We start from the raw sequence: 23912 nt of genomic DNA on the forward strand, positions 1-23912 counted from the left end.
CGGCGCTCGGCGCTGACAGCTGAGTCGGCTCGCGGCCTCCCGCCCCCTCCGTGCCCGGCCTTGACCCTGGCCTGGCCTGCCCGGGAGCCATGAGCCCTGGGCTGCTGCTGCTGCTCGGCAGCGCCGTCCTGGTCGCCTTCGGCCTCTGCTGCACCTTCGTGCACCGCGCTCGCAGCCGCTACGAGCACATCCCCGGGCCGCCGCGGCCCAGGTGAGCGGGAGGTGGGGGCGGGGGCCTGGAAGGGGCGCTCGAATAGGGGGTCGGGGGACCGCATCCGAGCCTGAATCCGAGTCGAGGCCAAGGGTCAGCCTCGCCTTAGCGCGCGGCGGCGGCTTGGAGACTGCGGCGGGGAGAGGGGCGCTAACTATTCTTAGTAACGAATTACTCACAGTCGCCGCAGCTGCTTGGCGACCACCGCGCTCGGCTGGGCCCCACGAACGCGATGGCAGCGACAGCCCTGTTAGGGAGGCACTGTTGTTACCCCATCGTTCAGACCAGGAGACTGAGGCGCGCGGAGGCAAAGTCACCTGCCCAAGGTCACACCATCGATGAGCTTAAGCCTAGATTGCAACCCAGATCAGCCGGGCTCTCCAGTGAGCGCTCTTAACTTTGGTGACTTGGCCGGGGTCACTCAACCAGGATTGGAACACACTGTTACTTTGGTCACATTAGCTTTTGTATTTCTGTCCTGGTATATCCTGTTCGTCTTCTCCTTGGTACTTCATTCCATCCTTGCCCCCCCCCCCGCCCCCATCCTCCCAACTCCCCTCCCCCCACAAGAAGCTTACCTTTCTGAAGCTTAAATCACGCGTCAATTCTCTGCTCCAAAGGCTTCCCGTCGCTTAGAACTAAGTCTAATTCTAAATGAAGCCCGGTCCCTGGCCAGCAAGGCCCCTGCTGAGCTGTCAGAACCTGCCTGTGAGGTCCTCTCCCCCCTTGCTACTCACTGCTGCCCCAGGCAGCCCGCACCCCCATTCCCCAGCGGATCCCTTCTTGCTAGCTCCCCATCCGCTCTGTTTCAAGTCCACTAGCCCCAGGCTCCTGATGGGGCCATTCCCCTGAAGTTACCTTCTGTCCACCTGTTGACTGCTCACCTGTTGACTGTCTTCCCCTTTAGAATGTGAGCCCGGGAGGGCAGGGATGCCGTGTGGCTTGTGTATCCCCAGCACCGGGCACATCGAGGATCCTCAATAAATATTTGTTGAACGAATGAATAAACAACCGTATTAGACACACTTTTTAAAAACCTCAGGACCTGAACATTCTGGAAGGCACCCACTTCCAGAACAAGCCAGATCCTGGTGTTAGAAGCCTGAATTCCTGTTTGGTGGGTTTGGGGAAGATCTCTGTGGCTGGTGTGTCTTCCTGCTGGCTCTGTCCTCACAGGTGCCCTCTCCCACCCTGGGGTCTTCCTGACCCTTTCCCCCTTTTGTAGCAGCTCTGTCTTTCATTCCATGTTTCTTCCCAGCTCTCCCGACTTGACTTCAATACTAACTCCTCAGGGAGGCCTTACCTGCTTCCATGCTTAACTATATTCTATTCATTTTATACACGCTAAGTGACCCTAATGGCAATTGGGTAATTAAGTATTTGTGCAACCTCTTGTTAGGTGTCCGTCTCTCCCATGGGCCTGTGTCTGTCTGGTTCGCTGCTGTGGTACCCCACAACTAGCACAGCGGTGTCTGGTGTTTGCATAGTAGGCACTTGATAAACAACTGATTCAAGGTGGCGGCTGGAGACCCCCTGAGAGTTCTGTTAGGGGCACGATCACCTGGCACGTTTTCAAATCATTTGTTCTGATCGATCTCATTATGGCTGGCTTTCTCTGGAACCCAAGTGCTTCCAGCATTGCAGACCCTGTCAGGCTCTTAAGTCAAGCCTTTCTCTGCTCCTCTCCCCACATCCCCGCCCCCCGCCCCGCTCCCACCCCCGTCATTGCATTTAAAAAACAAAATTCTGCATGCCGTATAATTGGCCCTTCTAAACTGTACCCTCAGCACTAGTGTTTCATCGGCCCTAAAAGAAACCCCACACCAATGAGCCGTCCCTCATCTCATCCCGACCCCCAGCGCTAGGCAGCCACTCCTCTGCTTTCTGTCTTTACAGGTTTGCTTGTTCTGGACATTGCACGTAAATGGGATCGCACGCTACGTGGCCTTTGGGGTCTGGCTTCTCGCACTTAGCATGTTTTCAAGGGTCACCATGGAGTAGCGTGTGTCCCCATTTCTTTCCTTTTTAGATCTGAGTTCTCCCCCCAAATCTTACAGTTGTGTGTGGTGGGGGGTGGGCAGAGAGGGGGAGGAGGCTGAATGTAATTATGGTTGGGCTCTGTGTTCTAAGGAGGTGAGCCGCATAGGGCACAGGCAAGAGATTTTGGATTAAACGTTGGTTGGTGATCAAATATAAAACTGCACTAAGTGAAAGTTCTGAAACCTCTTCTAGCACAAATCAGGTGCTTTGGCATCCAAAGCCGGGATCCCTAGCCCGTGACTGGCAATCCCGTGGTTGGCAAGAGTCTCCAGGGGTGGCAATTGCCCCTCGATGCCTCCGAGTCTGGCCAGCTGGCAGGCAAGGACGGCTCTACCCTGCAAAGAGGCAGCTGCTGGGCTCCTGCGTGCCAACCCTTTATCCTCCTTGTTCTGCAGGAGTCGCCAAGATGCCCTCTCCTCCAGGTTGCCCTCCCTGAGTGCCCCTCCTACTGCACACCGATCCCCGTGGTGGCTGGAAACTCAGGCTCAGTGTTCAGATCCCACGCAAACACGTTGAGCTTCTTGATTCCTGTCACTGCTCTAAACTCCTCGTCAGCTCCCACTCTCCTGTTAGCGTGGGGTGGGGGGTGGGGGGCGTGAACTTGACAATGAAAAGTCTCGCTCTCCCCGTGTTTTATTTCTTTTGCCGTAAGTTCTTCAAGTTTGACTCCCGGGCGATGTTGGTTCTCTCCTCCCACTCCTACTTGCCCAGTTGCTGGGGGGCGGGGCTGTGCAACAAGGGGCCGGGTGCTTCCTAGCGATGGTGGAGACCCAGGGCTGGACTTTGGTGCCCAGCCGAGCACTCCCCCCCCCCCCCCCGCCCCATCCTTCCGGCACAGGCACCACCACAGCCCCTCACCCTCTCCTAGAAGGTGGCCCATCCTGCCTCCCTCTGGGTGCTCGCACAGGGGGCTCCGGATGACCTCTGCTCCGGTGACTGTCCACCGCTTCTCTGCCCCCAGGAAACTTCGGTTCCCGCTGTGCACGCCACGGTGTTTTAGAAAGCTGCATGCCCTGGGGACCAGCCAGGAGGGGGACTTTGCCCTCCCCTCTCTCCTGGGCTGCCCTGCCACGTCCAGTCCACCACAGGGCATGCCCGGTGGGCTTCTGCTGCCCCTCCCCGTCCCAGGGCTCTACCCTCAGCCTGGTCCCTTACCTACTCATTTCTAACCCATCTCCTTCCGGCCCTGCCTTTGCCCCCCCAGCGCCCCCTGCGGGAGCTGGAGGGAACAGGCTTTAGTTCCCTTTCTTGCCCGGCAGTGGACGTGGCCACTCAGTGCCCCTGACCTTCTCAAGGTGTCACTCGCCTTCCTCCCCAGGGGCATGGACCCCCGTGGTTAGGGCGCAGGGTCTCAGAGTAGCCTGGGAGCGTGAGGAGTTACAGGCTGTTCTCACTCAAAACAGAACGCTTTCCCGAGAAGGAGCAGCTTTGGGGCGTGACGGTGGATACGAGATAATTCTGGAAACACAGTCAGCGGTGCGTGGTGTCCCCGGTCCACCTGTCTGCAGGTGGAGCGGGACACGTTCCTCACTTCGGGTGGGGCTCAGCCCCCCTCCCTTCCTCCCGGGCGGGCGGGCGGGCGCCTGCTGCCTGCCTCTAGCCTCCCTGCCGCTCTGCAGTCCCCGCACGCCCCTCCGCCCCTCCACCCGCACCCCCAGCCTTTCTTCTTGCCTCCCACTTCCCGGAGCAAATGGATCAGCGAGAGAACTTCTTTTCAGGGCTCCGCTGCCACCGCCACCCCTTTGCCCACAGCGGGCCGCTCGCCCTCCCCTTCCCGCTGGGACCCGGGGCCCCTGGCCAAGGCCAGCTGCCCTCGCTGCTCAGCAACTCTGCCCCCACTGCCCCTCCCCTGCGCCATCCGCCTCCTTCTCCTCTGCATCCTTCCCGTTTTTATATAATACGCTGTTCAAAACCAGCCCCGTCCTTCCCACTCTCCTTCCCTCCAGCAGCCGCCCCGTCCCTGCACCCCCACTGCAGCCTGCCGAGCAGCCTGCCTGTCTTCGGGCCCCCGTTGGTCCCCCCTGTTCTCTCTTGAACCCACCGCCCCAGCGGCTCTGGCCCCACCTCTCCACCCCACCTGCTTTGGTCAAGGTTCCAGTGACCTCCATGGCGCTCCTCCACGGTCCTAGCTGGCCGGGCCCCTCCACAGCCCGGGGCCGACGGATGCCTCCCTCCTGCTTGAAGCCTCCCTTCAAAGGACCCAGCCCTTCGCTCTGGCTCTCCTGTGCCTCCTGCTCAGCCTCCCTGGCGGGTGTCCCCTTGCTGCCTGTCCTTGGGGCTCTGGGTGAAAGCGAGTGCAACCCCCTGGGAACCTGGGACCACAGCGCTGCCCCGAGGTGGAGGGGCAGGGCCCCCGGTGGGCGGAGGCTGCTCTGGGGGGTGTCGAGCTGGAGCTTCCGCCTGCCCCTCCTGCAGGCAGGGCCCCAGAGGCAGGGGGCTTGGCCTTCGGAAGCCTGCACACCTGCACCCCACGGCAGGGGGCGATGAGGGGCTGCTGCTCCCTCTCAGGGCTGCTCCCCTCCGTGAATGCGGCTCCACCTCCTCCCAGGGGCCCAGGGTCTCCCCTGACACCTGTCACTCAGCACACCCACGTGGTCGGGCTCCTGGCTTCACCTTCGCTCAGAATCGGGTTACTTCTCACCTCCACCGGCCTGAGCCTTCACCCCCTCTCACAGCCCTTTACCGGGGCCCCTGCCTCCACCCCTGAGCCCTCCTCGCCCCTTCACGCTCAGCACAATGCATTTAACACCCAGGTCCCGTCTGTGCTTTGCTCAAAAGCCCTCACTGAGGGCAAAGCCAAAGTGTGGACAGTAGCCCACAAGGCCGTCCATAGCCGCCCCGCCTTGGTGGCCCCACCCTGGATCTTGGTTCCCTTATGCACCCTGCTCTGGCCACACTGCCTTCCTTGAACATACCAAGCACACTTCCACCTCAGGACCTTTGCACCTGCCATGCCTCTGCCTCAAATGCTCTTCCCCCAGATACCTGCTCAGCTTAGTCCCTTACTTCTTATAGCTCGAATGACACCTTCCTAGAGGGGTGGTCCCCCACCTGCCTGTGTAAAATGGCCACCCCACATCCAGCCCCAGCTCTCCTTACCCCCCACTCAGATTTTTCTCCCATCGCTCTCTGAATTCCTATTTACGTCCATATTTGCGTGTCTCCTGTCTTCCCCCTGGGAGGAGTTCCCTGACCCAGAAAATCCCAACTGCAGCTTTGCTGTCTGGATGCTGTAGGAAGTGAGCTTGACTGGAGAAGGGTCCTAGAAGAGACGGGAGGTCACGTGTCCCTCGGAACGGGCCTCCAGGTGACACCAAAAGGCTTGCCTGGGATCGGGTGATCACCGTGCAGGCTTAGTGTGACCCGTCCATCCCCTGGTGGTAAGGACGCTGGGGAGCCCTGGTGCCAGCCACACAGCCGTGGGCAGGTGGCCTCCCCTGTCCAGCCTCCGCTGCCCTGCCTCCAGGTGGTGCGGGGCGGTCAGATGGGGGGAGGCTTAGCATAGCACCCAACGTACGGGAAGTGCTCGATGCATGTCTCAAGGTAATTCCACACGTGTCACCGAGCGCCCGCCCCTGACCTGCACCAGGGAGACGGATTTATTTCTCTCCATCACCTCTCCAAGGAGGCCTCTGGAGTCGGTCAGACTCAGGTCGGCATCCTGCCTGGGGACTCCAGGCCAGTGCCGTAGCTCCCCATGCCTCAGTCCTCCCATCCATGAAGTGGGTCTAACAACGCCGACCTCCCAGGGCCCTGTGGGTAAGGGAGCGCTCTTCAGTGGTGACTTCCAGGGATCATAATGTTTCTCATTTCTTCTAGTTTCCTTCTAGGACACCTGCCCTACTTTTGGAAAAAGGATGAGGCTTGCGGCCGCGTGCTCCAAGATGTGTTTTTGGACTGGTGGGTCCTACCTTGTCATTCACTGCCCTTACTCCAGTCCCGGTCCCATAGGGCCAGCCCAGTCCAGCACACACACTCCCTGCTCCCCTGCCCAGGTCACTCCCACCGCCAGCAGGTCCTCCCTGAGTGGAGAGGCACACCAGGCGGGTTGGGAAGGCAACCCCATGACCTTAGACCAGCCATCAGAACCTCTCTGAGCCTCAGTTTCCTCATCTATAACCTGGGTGCGGGGCATGACTGGATACGAGCCATTGTTTGGGGTGGTGCTTTATACTTTTCAAAGCATTTTCGGAGACCTGATACGCTTGATTCCCAGTACAACCTTTGGGGCAACGGAGGAGTGTAGCAACCCCATTTCATGGATGTGGAAACTGAGACCCACTGGGAGATGTGACTCAGTAGTGAGTCAGCCCCAGGACAGAGCCTGGGCCCCGAGCCCACGGTGAGCCCCCTCCTGGGAGGGGACCCCCTGTTCCTCCTGCTGGGCCCGGGCGGGTGGTACTCACGTCTCCGGTAGTGGACGGCCTCCTCCGGGTCACTTTGGTTTCCAGGGCTAAGAAGTATGGGCCTGTGGTGCGGGTCAACGTCTTCCACAAAACCTCGGTCATCGTCACGAGCCCGGAGTCGGTCAAGGTAGGAAACAGAGTGGTTTCCGTGGGGAGGGGCCTCCCCCGCCCGTGGCTGGGTGTGTGAGACTTGGCGCTGGGGACTATGGGAGAAATGTTCCAGGGTCACACCTATGGGGGCTGGTTTCCCGAGGACCCAAAGGCAATGGCTTCTTCCTAATCCCCCACCGCGTGCTGGGCTCCTAAGGGCGGGGCTGTTGGACGTGGGCAGTGAGGGGACTTCGCTGTGGGACCCGTCTGGCGCACACACGTTTGGTTAGTTCACCTCTCAGCCTCGGTGCCTGCGTCGGTGAGGCGAGACTATAACTGCCCTCTCTCTCTCTCAGGGCTGTGATGCAAATTAAATATTGATCGATTTATTTAACAAATAAGGGTCAAAGGATACTTAACCATGTTTGCTGTGGGCCGTGTGGTTTTCCATGTACTTCCCAATTATTACCCCATAGAGGCCCAGTGCACAAATTCGTGCACAGGTGGGGTCCGGCCAGCCCAGCCCCAGTCAGGGCCCAATCAGGGCTGGGCTGGCTGGGGGGAGGGGCCGCGGGCAATTGGGGGCATGGCCGGGCCCGGGGAGAGGCCATGGGTCATTGGCCAGCCAGCCCTGCCCCTGATCGGAGTGGGGGGCTGATCGGGGTGGAGCTGGAGTCGGCGGAATGGCCACTGGCCGATCGGGGTGGTGGGGGCCCATCGGGGGCAGGGCCAGCCGGGGGAGGGGCTGCAGGAGGTTGGCCGGCCAGCCCCGCCTCCTGATTGGGCGGTTCCCTGGCCGCAGTGGGCATCATAGTGACTGGACCAGTCGTTCCGGCGTTCTGGTTTTTATATATATAGATTAGATCTCATAGGGGTAGGAACTCTTATTAGTCCCCATTTTAGAGGTGAGGAAATGGACTCAGGGGCATTGAGAGGTCTGTAATGTGTGCAGGATGGTGTCTGCTCTGCAGGTATTTGTAAAGAGGGGCCATCAGGTCCTCTGCTTGGGAGTTAGCAGAACTGGGCTCAAACCTGGGCACTGCCACCAAATGGCTGTGGGACCTGGACAAGTTACTGTCTCGCTCTGGGCCTCAGTCTCCTTGTCTACGACACAGGGACGCCGCCTCTCTTACAGGGGTGGTGAGAATGGGACTGCCATGATGTATAGGAGTTATCTGGTCCACGCCTGGCCCACAGCAATTGCTCAATAAATGATGGTGCTGTTATTCACGCAGGTGATGTGTGGGGTGATTCTCTGCATGGAGGGTGACACAAAGAGGGATAAAAACAGCGTAGGGTTCAGATCAGGAGACAAGCTGAACTATTATAGTGCCTCTAACAAGATGATAAAAATAACTTTAAAAAATATATTTTTATGGATTTCAGAGAGGAAGGGAGAGGGAGAGAGAGAATCTTTGATCGGCTACCTCCTGCACGCCCCACACTGTAGATCGAGCCCACAACCCAGACATGTGCCCTGACCAGGAATTGAACCATGACCTCCTGGTTCATAGGTTGATGCTCAACCACTGAGCCACACTGGCTGGGCAAAAATAACTTTATTTTAAAAAGTTTAATTTTAAATACTGACACAGTTTAAGGTATTTAAAAGCATACTACCAAAAGCCATCCACAAAAACCTTCATGGTGCTCAATGAGAAAAGAAGTTGAAAGATATATATTAATATGATGAAATACATTGGTAAACAGTCAAGTGTTAAACCAACCCTCACTTCCTGATACAATTTGCTCTTGGGTACATGGATACAATTTGCTCATCTTTCATTAAGAATTTTTGTTTCTATCTTGATTCTTTTCTTATACGATCTTTGTCTGGTTTTGGTATCAGTTTAATCGGGCCTCGTGAGTTAGGAAATGTTCCCTTTCCACTTTTTTTTTCTGAAGGAGCTTGTGTAAGAGTGGTGTTATTTCTTCCTTTAATGTTTGATAGAATTCACTGGTGAAGCCATTGGGCCTGGCATTTTTTTTTTTTTTAGAGAAGTGTTATTTTGTCTTAATTATACATTCAATTTCTTTCATTGCTATATGACCATCCAGATTTTCTATTTTTTTTTTCTTAGTCTGGTGTCTTTCAAGGAATTTGTCTATTTCTTTTACATTGTTGAAACTATTGGTATAAAGTTGTCCACAATATTTATGTACCTTTTTTGTTGTTGTTCATTCTCACCAGAGGATATTTTTTCCATTGATTTTTAGAGAGAGTGGGAAGGGAGAGAGAGAGACAGAGAGAAATAGCAATGTGAGAAAGACACATTGATTGGTTGCCTCCTGCGTGCACCCCGACCAGGGCTGGGCACCTGGAACCAAGGTACGTGCCCTTGACTGGAATCAAACCCCGGACCCTTCAGTCCGAGGGCTGACGCTCTATCCACTGAGCGTCAAACCGGCTAGGGCCACTTATTATCCTTTTAATGTTTACCAGATCTGTGTGATATTCACTTTTCCCCGGGGGGCAAATCTCACAGAAACCAGCGCCCCTGGGCGATGTGCAGCAGAGATGATGTCGCCTCCCGTTTCCCAGCACCCCAGAATAAAGCTCAGCGTCCCCAGGGCGGGCCCCTCCAGGCCCCCCACTCCCCGCCCTCTGCGGATGCGACAGTGACTCTGCTTCCCCTGCCTGGACCGAGGTCATCTCTCCCCTCCCCCGCAGCCAATCGTCCGGATCCAAAGCCTATGGCCATTTACCGTGTGTGTGATCTCGGGCCAGTTTTAAACCCCAGGTTTCTTCATCTCGATGTCCATGAGCATAGCAGCACCACCCCCGCCTTCGGGTTGACCGGGCATTGAATGATCTCCAGGTGCCGAGGCGCACCTGGCATTTACAGAGCGCCTGCCGGGTGCCGGGCACCACGCTCATCCCTGTCATGTGGAACCAATTTATTCTTCAAGCAGCCCTGCCAGGCAGGCGCTCTCTTTCCCCCCATCTTGTAAGATGAGGGAACTGAGGGCCCAAGGCGGTGAAGGACTTGCCCAGGGTCATAGGGGTGTTAGCGAAAGCAGGAGTGAGGATGCTGAGCCCATATTCAAATTCAGGCCCCGTGACTCTGAGCCGTTAACCCCTGCGCTACATTGCCCTTGTGGAAAAGAAGGAGCTCTTACCATTTGCAACGGCGTGGATGGACCTGGAGAGCATTACGCTAAGCGAAATAAGCCAGTCAGAGGAAGATAAATGTCACATGATCTCGCTGATATGTGGGATATAATGATCACCATAAACCGATGGACTGAAATAGATCCAGAGACGTAGAAGCATCGAACAGCCCATCCAACCTCAGGGGGAAGGCGGGGGTGAGGGGGATGGGGAGGGTGGGGAGAGTGGAGTGGAGGGTGAGAGATCAACCAAAGGACTTGTATGCACGCATGTAAGCATAACCCATGGACATAGTCAGTAGGGGTGGGTGAGAGCATGTGTTGGGGTGGGCGTGGGAATGAGCGGGGAGAGGTCAATGGGGGAAAAGGGATTCATACGTAATACTTTAAACAATACAGAACTGTTTAAAAAGAGCTGTTAGCTAATGTTACTATTGCACCAGCAGCTCTTGGTGAGGAAGCTGAGCCTCCTCCAGGAAGCCTGCTGTGATTGCCACGTCTGTGCCGAGTGTCTCTCCTATGTCCCAGACACTCTCCCTCCAGGCTCTCTGGGTTCAGAGCAGCCATGTCCTTCTTTGTTCTTGCCACTTTGGAAGGTGGCAAGGTATGGGTATTGGAGTGAGGAACCCCCCACCCCCAACATTGCTCTCCAGCTGTGTGGCCACAGGACAATTGCTTCACCCCTCTGTGCCCCGTTTTCCTCATCCCTGAACGGGATGCTCTTGCTCCAGAGGGTCAGGTGAGGCCCCGTGTGTGAAGCGCTCACGCCGTAGCAGGCTCGGCTCCTGGTGGTTATCTCATGGGGGGAGGGGGGGGTGTCACAAGAATCGAAACTGCCGAGGTCCTCTCTCGGGTGCCCGCGCTGATGTTGGATTTTTGGGATGTTTAGAAATTCCTGATGTCCACCAAGTACAACAAGGACTCCAAGATGTACCACGCCATCCAGACGGTGTTTGGTGAGAGGTAAGGCGTGAGGGAGGGCCTGGGGGAGGCCCCAGGCTGGGAGTGGAGGGCTCATGGGCTCCAGAGCCTTGGGGTGGCGTTAGGGGCCGAGCTCCCGGCTGCCAGGCACAGAGCACGTGCCCCAGGCCCGGTGGCCACCGCTCGCCATGGGCACCTCCCCTTTCCTCTCTCCCCTCCCATGGCAGGTGGGGGTGTGGGGGTCGCTGAGGTAGGGGCACGTGATCACCCCGTTTCTTCTGTGTTGACTTGTTGTTTAGGGCGGTTACACTCACTACATGACTTCCACCCTGGTCACCACATTGCCGGCACAGTCCAGTGCAGTTGGTGTACTCACAGCGCGGCGCAACCCTCCGCGCTGTCCCCTCCCACAGCATTGTCGTCGCCCCAAGGGTGACGCCCCGGCCACCTGGCCGTCGGCCCCGTCCCCCCAGCCTGCTTCTCTCACCAGTGTCTGTGCCCCACAGGCTGTTTGGCCAAGGCTTGGTGTCCGAGTGTGACTACGAGCGCTGGCACAAGCAGCGGAGAGTCATGGACCTGGCCTTCAGCCGCAGGTGAGCGCGGCCCGCCGGGCAGCGTGGGTCCCGGCTGGGCAGGGCGGTGCTGGGCTGCTGGGCAGGGCGGAGCTGGGCAGGGGGAGGGGGAGGGCCTCATCCAGGCAGAAGGGACGGAGGGAGGAGGCCGGCCAGTGGGGCGTGAGGCGGAGAGAGGTCCCTGTTGGTTTGCGGATATCAGGGTTGTGACAAGGACGTCCAGACGTGTGGGGGTCCCTGTCCGCCAGGAGTTCCCCCGGCACAGGCCTCATCACTCTCATCTGGGCTTTTTATCCTACACAATAAAAGGGTAATATGTAAATTACCATCACTTCGCTACGCCCACGATTGGGCCAGCGGGAGGCGCAGGGGGCAGGACTCAGGGTGGCCAGGGTGGCCAATTGGGCCGGCGGGCCAGCTCAGCGTCTGCGCCATGGCTGTGCTGCGGCACAGAAGGGGCTTCTGGGGCAGCGAGCCCATGTCCTGCTGCGGACCATCAAAAGCGGGGAGCGAAAGCGGGGGAGCTGGATGTCTGTCCACTTCGGCACCAGGCCTTTCGAAAGCCTCCGCTGCGCCAGAGGCTTTCGAAAGGCCTGGTGCACCAGTGGACAGACAGCCAGCTCCCCCGCGATCGAAAGCGGGGAGCTGTGTTTCCGCTCCAGCACCAGCGGACCCCCTGCCATCAAAAGCGGGGAGCAGGCTGCTAGCAGTGTCCGCGGAGCGTGCTAGGCTTTGCAGGGCAGTGGATATGGCCTAGATGGCAGGTTAGGCCTAGGGGACCCTACACGTGCATGATTTAATCATGCACTGGGCCTCTAGTTTTATTATAGTTTTCGTTTTTGGGTGACATTTTGTTTTTTTAAGTAACTCACCTTCAGAGACAATTCACCTACCATATAATCCACCCATTTCCAGGGTGCATCTGAATAGTTTTTAGTATATTCAAAACTTGTACGGCCATCACCATCATCAGGTTTAGAACGTTTTCGTCACCCATGGCCCCCAAGCAGTCACCCCCATGTCCCCTCTGTGCCCGCAGCTCCTGGCAAGCACTCACCTGCTCTCTTCTCTGGATTTTCATAGTCCGGACTCTTCCTGTAAAAGGACTCACACACGTGCGGTCTTTGGGTCTGGCTTCTCTCACGCAGCATCATGCGGTCCATGCATGCCGCACGATGCACCGGGAACGCATCCCTTTTTATTGCCAAGGGCTGGTCCCTTGCCTCGACGGACCCCGCTGGCTCCTCCGCCCTCATCAGCTGACGGACACCTGGGTTGTTTCCGCTTTTCGGCTTTTGTGAATCATGCTGCGCGAGCATTCTTTTTTTTAGTGCAAGCTTTTGTGTGGACGTTCGTTTCCGTGGTTCTGGGGTAAACCCCTAGGAGTGAGGCTGCAGGGCCACATGGCCAGCCCGTGTTTGACGTTTTGAGGAAGGTTAGTCATTTACTTCGATATAACTTCAAATTTGCAGACAAGCTGCCACGATCGTCTAAGGAACTCCCGTGTGACTTTTACCCAGATTTACTTTTTGCTTTCGTTTAAATCACATCTGTTTATCGTTTCTTCTCTATGTGTAAACAGAAGCGTGCGTACGGTTCTCTCTCTGTGTGTGTATGCATTATTCACGTTATTTAATAGAGTGCATATTTTTAAGCCATTTGAGAGTAAGTTGGAGACAGTGTGACCCCTTCCCTTAAATATTTCTGTGTGTATTTCCTAAGAACAAGGACTTTCTCTCACATGACTACCGTCTAGTTATCAAAACGAGGACATGGGACATGCTATCCTGGGTGTCCATCTGGAGAGTGGACAGACATAGGTGGGAACCGGGTTGGGGATGGAAGGTGCCAGGGAGGAGAGCTCCAGGCAGAAAGGACAGCATGTGCAAAGGCCCTGAGGTGGGGAGGAGCATTGTGCTTTGGAGGAGCTAAAAGGCCGTTGTCACAGGAAGGCAGTGCTACAGGTGGAAGTGGGCAGGGACAGAGGCTGCCTCCTGGTCCAGGTGAGGATTTGTGCCTCCCTCCTAAGAGCGACAGGGTGCTTCCAAGAGTTTTAGGTAAGGGACCCCATCAGAATGGTGCTTTCTGTCTGGCCTGGGCCACAGCGGGTAAGACGTGCAGCCAGCGTGGGGTGGGGCCGGGCAGCAGCAGGAGGGGGATGCTGGGCCTGTGCCGGAGCAGGGAAGCCAGAGCAGGGCTGGTGGATGGGCGGCAAAGAACGATTTTCTTTCCTAATTAAAAAAATGGATCCTTTTTCTCTTCTCCCATTTATTTCTTTTTTATGTTTTAAAAAATCTTCGTATTTGGAAACTTCACATTTCTAGATACGTTTTAAGAATAAGAACAGGAGAAAGAACACCCCTATATCTACCCAGATTGTTAACATTAAAAAAAGCGCTTTTCATTTCAAACGCAGCACTTTCTGTGAGTAAAAAATCAGAAATGTGTCATGTGCCAAGGGGCAGTCTCCCCCTCCCCGCTTTGGGGGCTGCCATTTTTGTGAGTTTGGAGTGCATCCTTCCATACGTCTTTCTAAGCTCGAGGCCTGCCAGATGCGCCGGCTGGCTGTCCCGGGGCAGGGGGCACTGTGTGTTGGGATCCCTGGCTCTGCGGACTCACGTCCATGTCGGTCTGGCACTGTGATTGCTCACGGGCAGGGAATGGGATGGGAAAGCCAGGCTGCAGATGGGGGGGCAGGGCAGGGCCGTGCCAGTGGAGAGGCTGGTGGGGAAACTCGTGGATTCTGGAGACCCCCGATGCCTTTCCTCCCTTTCTTCCCTGTGGAGTTTCTACACTGTCACATCACCCTGAGGCCAGAGTGGAGGGGCCCAGTGGCAGAACGAGGATCCGTGGGACCATGTGGACTAGGCATAGGGACAGCGGCATCTGAGTGGAGGGGAATGTGAGACCCCAGGGCTTGTTTGGTTACTGGAACCCAAGCCCGGGAGGCCAGGAGGCTGGGAGGGACCCCCCCACTTCCGCCCTGCACGCTGGCCTCCCGATGAAGCCCCGGGCCGGTCCCCGTGGCCGCTGATGCGCGTGCTGTTTCCCCAGCTCCTTGGTCAGCTTGATGGAAACATTCAACGAGAAAGCGGAGCAGCTGGTGGAGATTCTGGAGGCCAAGGCGGATGGGCAGACCCCAGTGTCCATGCAGGAGATGCTGACCTGCACCACCATGGACATCCTGGCCAAGGTGAGGGGTGGGACGGCCCCTACCCCCGACCCCCACCCCGGGGCAGAGGGCTCCCCTTCCCTCCCTCTTCCCCTTCCTCGCTTTCCGCCTCTCCCTGCTGCTCCTCCATGCCAGCGGCCCCTTCTCTGGGCCGAGTGCTTTGTATCTCCTTAACTATTCAAAACAACCCAGCATGAGACCAGAGCTACTAGCTCGTTCTCTAGAATGGGCACCGAGAGGTGTGGGCACTGGCCGAGGCTGGTCGGGGGCAGAAGCAGGACTGGCTCTGAAGTCTGCCGTCCTCCCAGCCCAAAGCCCACTTGCCCCTCAGCTCCCCATGGGGTAGCGGTGTGGCTGTTTACCCCGGCAGACGCCCAGATAGCCCCAAACCCAGGTGAAGGCAGGCCAGGCAGCTGGAGTGCAGGGACAGTGAGTGAAGCATCATTGTCATTCAGCCACTCCCTGGGGAGCTGGGAGCAGAGTGGACACCCACAGAAGGCTGTGTCAGGGGCAATGCATCCTGCCAAGGAGGGAGTTGGAGGTTTGTTTAGTGGTTACTCTGTGCGCCATGATTCTCACCACATTCAACGGGGTTGGGATTATGGCTCCTTGTAAGGAGTCTCTGACACGATGCAGGTCCGTCCTTGGCCCAGGGTCCGGGTCTCCAGCTGAACGGTGCCCGGCTCTGCCCTGGGTCTTCGGTCCCCCCGTCCCCGAGGTCTGAGCCGGTCCTGCTCTCTCCCCAGGCGGCCTTTGGGATGGAGACTGGCATGCTGCTGGGCGCCCAGAGGCCTCTGTCCGGGAAGGTGAAGCTGATCCTGGAGGGCATCACTGCATCCCGCAACACTCTGGCGAAGGTACGGCCTCCGCGCCCCTCCAGCGGCCAGCCCCCCGCGTTTGTGTCGTCCTCGTCTGCTGGGGCGCCTCCTCCAGTGATTTCTTCCAGAATGAGTTCTGAGTTCTGGTTTGTGTATGCGAGGCGACGCCTGACTCGGTTAGGATTTGCACACGTTGCCTAAAGTGGAGGCTCAAAAGGAAAGCAGATTATGTAAATTAGCAGTGACCCTTCCTCCTGTACAATGACCCCTGAAACAGGCACTCTAGGATGGCTAGGATGGCTCCACACTGTCAGATGTTCCTGGATTTCCTTTTTTAATATATTTATATTGATTTCAGAGAGGCAGGGAGAGGGAGAGAGAGAGAAACATCAATGATGAGAATCATTAATCGGTTGCCCACTTGCACGCCCCCAACTGGGGATGGAGCCTGCAATCCAGGCATGTGCCCTTGACTGGAATTGGACCCAGGACCCTACAGTCTGCAGCTCTACCCACTGAGCAAAACTGGCTCGGGCTGGATTTTCTTATTGTTCTACGGTCCCCAGCACCCCCGCTCATTGTCCTAAGCTGGCTGCTGCAGCTCCCGCTATCACCCCCTGGTTCCAGGCTGGAAGGAGGGCGAAGGGAGAAGGTGGTGCTTGAGTTGATTCTCAGACCGATGCCCAGGGCCCCCTCCCGTTCCCCGAGACGCGGCCTCTGAGTTGGCAGTCCTCTGCCGCCACCCCGTTTTTCCGGCTGCCGATTCCCACTCGCTGCCCTCTGGCTGTGGTTCCCTCCCTGACGGCCGTGCTAACCGCCTCCATCCTTCAGGGGCCCCTCATCTTTCCAGGGCTCCCCGAGTGCTCTCAGGCATCTCTCCCGTCGTTTCTAGGGGTTTGGTGCGGAAGGGGGAAGCCGGTGGATGCTTGGGCCTAGCCGGTCTCCCTGGCTCCTTTATCTTCTCTAAAATGCCTTCACGTTCTCCCCACCTCCCAGCTGGCCGGTGCTGCCCTGGATGTATGGTGCTTTGGGAGCGGGGCGGGGGCGGGGCGGCGGGGGCGATCCGGCCCGTCCTGAGCTGGGCCTCTTGTTTAGTTCATGCCCGGGAAGTGGAAGCAGCTGCGTGAGATCCGGGAGAGCGTCCGCTTCCTGCGCCAGGTTGGCAGGGACTGGGTGCAGCGCCGCCGGGAGGCCCTGAAGCGGGGCGAGGACGTGCCTGCGGACATCCTCACGCAGATCCTCAAAGGTGGGAGCCCTGGGCGAGGGCGGGCGGGCGGCCGGGCACCTCCTGACGAGGTGCCTGTCCGTTGGGTCTGGGGAAAGGGAATGTGCGTGTGCCAGACCCTGAGCCCCGCCGCCCCGCGTGTCTTCCAGCCGAAGAGGGCGCCCAGGACGACGAGGTTCTGCTGGACAACTTCGTCACCTTCTTCATTGCCGGTTCGTAGTTGCATGGCGACCCAGGGCCCGAGCTGCAGGAGCGATGGGAACGATGGGTCCCTGGAATCTGGACTCGGGGAGGTTTTCCTGGCGGGCTGAGCAGAGTTAGGCTGTGGAATTGGGGGGCTGGGCTGAGGGGAGCGAAGCCTCTCTATGTCTAGGGGGCTCCAGGAGGCCCTCTTGGTGGCATCTTCTTGGGCTCAGGAGAGCTTGGCCGTGTGAATTCATGTCCCCGCCTCACTCAGAATTGAGGATGGGGGGAGGGGGGTGGGCAACCTCATTCATTGCTCATCAGATATTTCTTGAGCATCGATCTTCACCTAGAAAACTCCTCCTCACTCCTGAGGACCCCTCAGGTGCTTCTTCCCCGGGGAAGCCCTCCGTGATTGCCCAGACGCATCAGCCGCCCCCCCCCCCAGGGAGCTCTCCATGGTGCCCAGAGCTCCCCGGCCCGCACGTCTCACAGTTGAAGTTGCACGTTTGTCGGTGTGATTCGATCGACGAGGCGTGCTCTGTGACCTCAGAGAGACGTTTGTCTCAGCCTCAGCTTTCTCTTCTGCAAAATGGGGATGGACATCCCCCCAGGCCCGGCCAGGCCCCGGGATGGTTGGAGGCAGGGCCTTTCAGAGTGTGAAAACCGGATGCCTGGGGCAGATGCCATTTATTTGACCACACTGGCTGGCATCGGGTGACGTGGAAGTGGGCAGGCGTCCCTTTATATCCGTATGCCCAGCTCAACCCCGGGGAGCAGAAGTGAGGGCCCGAACTGCCACCAGGGGCTTGGGGTCTCCGAAGCCGGGCAGCAGCCACTCTGTGATCCCGCGTGGAGCTGCCACTCTCCTCCTTTCCTGCAGGTCACGAGACGTCCGCCAATCACTTGGCATTCACGGTGATGGAGCTGTCACGCCAGCCCGAGATCTTGGCAAGGTACGCAGAGGGGGGCCAGGGCCTGAAGGGGTTTGTCCAATGTCTTATTCCTCAAGGGCCACCTGCTCCCACCGCCCTTGGCTGAGCCCTCGGCATTGTGTCCTGCTTCTCTTCACCCCAGGGCCTTTGCACATGCTGTTCCTGCCTCGGGAAACTCTTCTCCCTGCTTTTCTCCTAGAAAACAACTCTTCCTCCTCCTCCTCCTCCTCCTCCTCCTCCTCCTCCTCCTTCTCTCTCTTCCTCCTCCTCCTCCTCCTCCTCCTCCTCCTCCTCCTCCTCCTCCTCCTCCCCTTCTCCTTCACCCACTTCTCAGACCCCTAAAGTAGCCACTACCTCCTCCCAGCTCACAAATGTGTTTTCTCCTGAGACTGTTTGCTTCAAGTCTTTTTCAGTCATGGAACTGGAAGCCCCAAGACTCCAGGGACCGTGGCTCTTTCCCTCCCCACGGGTACTTAGTGCCTGGCCAGGGGCTGCCTCTGAGGCCTGCACAGAATTCTAAGTAAAGTGCCGAGGGGGCACCCCTCTTCAGCTGGCAGGACAAAGGGGAGATGCCTGGGCAGATGGCATCTGAGTGGGCCATTGGCTTCCTTGAATACAAACAGGTTCCCCCAAAGACTGAGGCAAATGTGCGAGTGCTCTAAAAATGCCAGGCAATGTCAGTGAGCATGCCGTCACCCATGTAGCGTGGCAAGAAGGCCGCTGGGGCGGTGGAGAGAGGCCTGTGGTTAGTGGTAATCATGGCATAAAAGGGCAGTGGGGATGGCTTCTTGAGAACTTGAAGTCATTTATTAGGTTTCTAAAAGAATGTCATAATAATATGGTCTTTATAAAAAAAATTGGAAAAGAGCAGAAAAGTTAAAACAACAACATTAATCATCTATATGTATAAAAGCCTAAGCAGCCAGTTGACCGGCCGACCATTCAACCAGTAGCTATGACATACACTGACCACCAGGGGGACAGATGCTCAACGCAAGAGCGGAAACCACAGGCAGGGAAACATGGAACAGACTGATAAATCTCAGAGGAAAGGGGGAGGGGGAAGGGCAGGAAGAGATTAACCAAAGACCTTATATGCATACTAGAGGCCCGGTGCACAGATTTGTGCATTGTTGGGGTCCCTTGGCCTGGCCTGTGGGCCTCTAGTAATAATAATAATCCTATATAATAAAAGGGTGATATGCAAATTGACCATAACAGTGGAAAGACCGGGAGTGACCCAGGAGCTGCCCCCTGGTGGTCAGTGTGCTCCCACAGGGGGAGCTCCACTCAGCCACAAGCTGGGCTGATGGCTGTGAGTGCAGCAGTGGTGGCAGGAGGCTCTCCCGCCTCCTTGGCAGTACTAAGGGTGTCTGACTGTGGATAAGCCATCAGTCAGGACATCCCCTGAGGGCTCCCGGGCTGCCAGAGGGATGTCTGACTGCCAGGGAGTGGGCCTAAGCTGGCATGTGGACATCCCCCAAGGGCTCCAGGCTGCCAGAGGGATGTCTGCCAGCTAAGCCCCATCCCTCGGGGAGTGGGCCTAAGCTGGCAGGTGGACATCCCCCAAGGGCTCCTGGACTGCGAGAGGGTTTCTAAAAGAATGTCATAATAATATGGTCTTTATAAAAAAAAAAATTGGAAAAGAGCAGAAAAGTTAAAACAACAACATTAATAATCTATATATATAAAAGCCTAAGCAGCCAGTTGACCAGCCGACCATTCAACCAGTAGCTATGACATACACTGACCACCAGGGGGGCTGGGCTGAGGGAACCCCCCCCCCACACCCCGAGTGCATGAATTTTTGTGTACTGGGCCTCTAGTAATAATAATAAATCTGTCCATGGTGGCCCCACCCTTCCAGAGGCAGTTCATGGTTAACTACTGAATTTCACCATGTATTTTGCCACAACATCACCTCATGTTATTGTAACCTCTTCTCAAATCCACTTTTTAGAAATGTCATGGTACGGTACACATATATAACATAAAACTGACCATTTTAACTCTTTTAATTGTGCAGCTCAGGGGCATCAAGTGGATTCACATTGCCACGTACCCATCGCCCCCCGTCATCCCCAGAACCTTCCCATCTTCCCAAACGGAAACTCTGTCCCCATCACCCAATAACTCCCACCCCCTCTTCCCAAGCTCTGGTGACCCCCATTCTACCTTCTGCCTAGCACCCGAGTTCTCCAGGTGCCGCATGGAAGGGGGCCATGCGCTGTCTGTTCCTTGTGACCGGCTGTTTCACGCAAGATCATGTCCTCGAGGCCCGTCCATGTGGGAGCAGGTGTCAGGACGTCCATCCTTACGGCCGAGTCCTCTTCCCCTGTGCGGCCGGGCCATTCTTGGGGAGGCACCCGTGGGCGTGAGGTTGCCTCCGCCTTTGGCTGCTGTGAATAACGCTGCTACAAACATGAGTGTACAGAGATCTATCTGTACCTTCAGTTCCCCGGGGCGCACACCGGAGGTGGGATGGCGGGGTCAGGTGCTAATTCCATGTGACTTTTTGAGGAACTGCCCTACCGTTTACCATCTGCCCCACGGACCTTCCCACCCGCAGCGCCAGGGTCCCGGCTTCTCCACATCCGCCACCTTGTTCTCCTCTGTCCTCGCTAACAGCCCTCCCAGTGGGTGTGAGGGGGCCCATACCCACACGCAGCGCCTCACGTTATCCTAACGGGCGTCCCCAGGCTCCCTCTGCCAGGCCCCCGCACCGCGCATCTGGGCTGAGGGGTGCCTGTGAGCAAAGCCCTCGCTCTGGGTGCGTTGATTTCCTGCAGCCGGTTCCCAGCGGCGACACGGAGGGTGAAATTGTAACGAGCCTGGGACACGCTCCCATTGCTTGGGCTCCTTGGTTTGGACCTGGCAGCTCGAGGGGGGGGCGGGCAGTATTCACAGGTGGGGCACCCCAACCCCACTCTGCAGGCTTCCTTCCATCCCCCCTTTTAAAAGTCTGTCCTTGGAGAGGAACTTGTCTTTGACCCCACAGGCTGCAGGCCGAGGTGGACGAGGTCATCGGCTCCAAGCGGCACCTGGACTACGAGGACCTGGGGAGGCTGCAGTACCTGTCCCAGGTGTGTGGGGGGGAGGGGGAGGGAAGGGAAGGGGGGCAGGGCAGGTGCTCCAGGGCAGATGCGGGGGACTGGTGGGTTTAGGCCCTAACCCATTAGAATGGGGGTCCTCTGACCTTGCTGCCCATGGGAGCCCCTGGGAGACTAAAAAAGCCCCACGCCCGGGCTGCCCTGGGCCAAGGACACCGCAGTCGCCGGGCGGCCCGGGCAGCCGCTGGGAAGGCTCCGCAGGTAACACTCCAGGATGCAGCCAAGGTCGGAAACAGCGCACCCTGCGTGGAGCGGTGTTTGCACCTCCCGACTCGGCCAGAGATCCACCGGCCCGAGCTCCCCGCTGGGGAGCAGGCCCAGCACCCCTCCCCGGGGAGACAGAGCGCAGCAGCGGCCTCGCCCGAGCGGTGGGGACTCGGGATGGAGGGGCCCCAGTGCAGAGGGAGGGCTGGCTCCCCGTCCGGGCTCTGCTGCTGTGGCTTTGCCAAACCCCCTTCTCCTTCTGGGCCTCCGTTTCTCCTTCGGTCGAGTGAGGGTTGAACACAAAGGTGAAGTTCACGCTGCAGGGGTCCGGGACCCAGTCCTGGACTCGGGGGCACAGTCAGTGCCGGGAGTGGGAGCAGAGATGGGGCTGGGCCGCGTCCCCCGGGGTCTCCCCATTCCTCTCACGTCCTCCGCGTGTGGCTCTGCAGGTCCTCAAAGAGTCGCTGAGGCTGTACCCGCCCGCGTGGGGCACCTTTCGCCTGCTGGAGGAGGACACCTTGATTGACGGGGTCCGAGTCCCCGGCAACACCCCGCTCCTGGTGCGTGGGGGCCCTGCCTGCCTGCCTGCCCCGCGGTGGCTGATGGGGGCACCCCTCTGAGGTGGGGGTGGGGGTGTCTGTGGCCCCATTCTCCTCACTGGCTGCCCCGTGTGTTCTCATCCGGGTCTCACCGTAACCCCGTCAGGTCCTTCTCTCCCCTTCACTCTGTCCCGTTTAGATCACAGGGGAGGGTTCTGGACAGGGTGCCCCATTTTCAGCTGAGGGCGCTGAGGCGCAGAGAGGCGATTCATCTTGTGTAAGAAAGAAACCCTTCCCTGCCCTGAGCTCGGCACACCCCCTGACATCGCCTTCTAGGTTCATGTGGTTAGTTATTGTCCTCACCCGAGCACGTCTTTCCCGTGCTTTTTAGAGAGAGTGGGAGAGAGAGGGAAAGACAGCCCGAAGTATCGATGTGGGAGAAACTCCTCAATTGGTCGTGAACCTCTCTGAGCCTCAGTTTCCTCATCTGTAAAATAGGGGTCAGAGTCACGCTCCCACAGGGCGGGGCGGGGCGGGCCTGGGACGACGCAGCACACCAGCTGGTGGTCGGGGCACGTTGGCCGCCCCCTTTCTCCCCCTTAGAGCCTTCCCAGGGGCCCGTGGGGTCCCACAGCGGCCCCGACAGGAGGGTGGGGAGATGGGGGTGTGTGTGGAGTGATGGATGGGTGGAGTAGAGCAGGAGTGGGGGGTTGGGGGGCTACTCTGCTCCAAATCACCCCATCGGGTGGCCGCAGCAGGTGGGGGAGGTGCGAGGGGACTGATTCGTGGAACCAGAGACCAGCGCGTCCTCTGCCCGGCAGTTCAGCACCTACGTCATGGGCCGGATGGACACATACTTTGAGGACCCGCTGACCTTCAACCCAGACCGCTTCGGCCCCAAAGCACCCAAGTAAGTGTCCCTTTGAGCTGTCCATGAGGGAGGCCTGGTGGCACAAGGGTGGTCCCCGGGGCCTCGGGTCTGAGCTGCCCTTGCCCACGAGCCCATGTACCCCCCCAGATCCATGGGAGGGAGCCGTGACCCCATCGTGCCCCCTTTTACAGGGAGGAGATCCCAGCTCAGAGAGGTTAGCCCGGGGGTGGACAGCCCATAAGGGGCAGAGCTGGGATGTGAGCCCCGCTCAGACTGGTTCTAAAGCCCATGCTTATAACCAGCCCCTTATACTGGGAGGCCCTGGGGCAAGTGACTGCACCTCCCTCGGCCTTGATGTTCCTATCTGGGAAATGGGCACACCGCTGGCTCCCTCTGGAGGCGGCGTGGCAGTGAACAGGCGAAAGTGCTGAAGCAGTGCTGGGGCCGGGCTCCAGGGACAGGCCCCTGAGTCCAGACCCAGGCTGCCCAGAGCCGGACGTGTGACGGGCCCAATGATAAGTGACATGGGGCCTCGGGCGGGTTGCCCTGCCTCTGAGCCTCAGTTCCCCCACCTGTGAAGCGGGGGTAACGACAGCTCCTTCGGAAGGCTCAGAGGAGGATGCGGGAGAAAACGCCCAGCCGAGCGCAGCAGAGGCAGCGACTGTGTGCAGTGCGCGCGAACCCCAGTCCGCCCATCGCGGCCCGTCTCCTGACGCCTCTCTCCCCACAGGCCGCGGTTCACCTACTTCCCCTTCTCGCTGGGCCCGCGCTCCTGCATCGGGCAGCAGTTTGCTCAGGTAGGAGGCGGGCTGCGGAGGGACTGCAGGGCGAGGAGGGACTTGATCTGGGCCAGGACACGGCCGGAGCCCTGCCCCGGGCTGCCCCGGCGGGGGGCTGGGGACCCAGTGCTCACCGACTCCCGCTCTCCCCACCCGGCATCGCAGATGGAGGTGAAGGTGGTGATGGCCAAGCTGCTGCAGAGGCTGGAGTTCCGGCTGGTGCCCGGGCAGCGGTTCGGGCTGCAGGAACAGGCCACGCTCAAGCCGCTGGACCCCGTGCTCTGCACCCTGCAGCCCCGGGGCTGGCAGCCCGCGCCCCCGCCCCCGCCCTGCTGAGGGCGCCTGGGGTGGAATCGGACTCCTTGGGCAGGGGCCGCACCCACCCTCCTCTGCAACCCACTGCCACCCACCCTGCTGCCTGTCCTCTTCCTCGGGGGCCTCCGCGCCGGCTCCCAGAGGGCCTCCTGCCAGCCACCCCCTGCTTCCCGCCCCTCAGAGCTCCCTGTCCGCTGCTAGTCCACTGCCCTTCCTGGACCCGCCCCTGCCTAACTCCCAGATGTGCCATCGCCCCCCCCTCCCCACCTCTGCACAGGCCACGCCCTCTGCCAGACCCCCTAACTCCTGCTTACTCCCTAAAGCCCTCCTCAGGTGTCACCTCCTCCAGGAAGCCCGCCCTGCCACCCCCGGCCGGGCCAGGGGCCCCTCCTCTGTGCTTCCTTGGTCAC

General features: G+C 58.5%; 1 protein-coding gene across 1 annotated transcript; it reads left to right on the forward strand.

Moving 5' to 3' along the window:
• Positions 1-89: 89 nt before the first annotated feature.
• Positions 90-23650, forward strand: LOC103298044 (cholesterol 24-hydroxylase). The gene is made up of 15 exons (XM_008154778.3): positions 90-211; positions 6071-6151; positions 6703-6784; positions 10748-10821; positions 11286-11372; positions 14406-14544; positions 15270-15380; positions 16437-16587; positions 16716-16778; positions 17633-17705; positions 20683-20767; positions 21448-21558; positions 22359-22447; positions 23139-23205; positions 23353-23650. The coding sequence occupies exons 1-15, from the start codon at positions 90-92 to the stop codon at positions 23521-23523; spliced, it is 1506 nt and encodes a 501-aa protein (XP_008153000.1). The 3' UTR covers positions 23524-23650.
• Positions 23651-23912: the final 262 nt, after the last annotated feature.

This window comes from Eptesicus fuscus, chromosome 5 (genome assembly GCF_027574615.1).
Source record: "Eptesicus fuscus isolate TK198812 chromosome 5, DD_ASM_mEF_20220401, whole genome shotgun sequence".
Classification (NCBI taxonomy): Eukaryota; Metazoa; Chordata; class Mammalia; order Chiroptera; family Vespertilionidae; genus Eptesicus; species Eptesicus fuscus.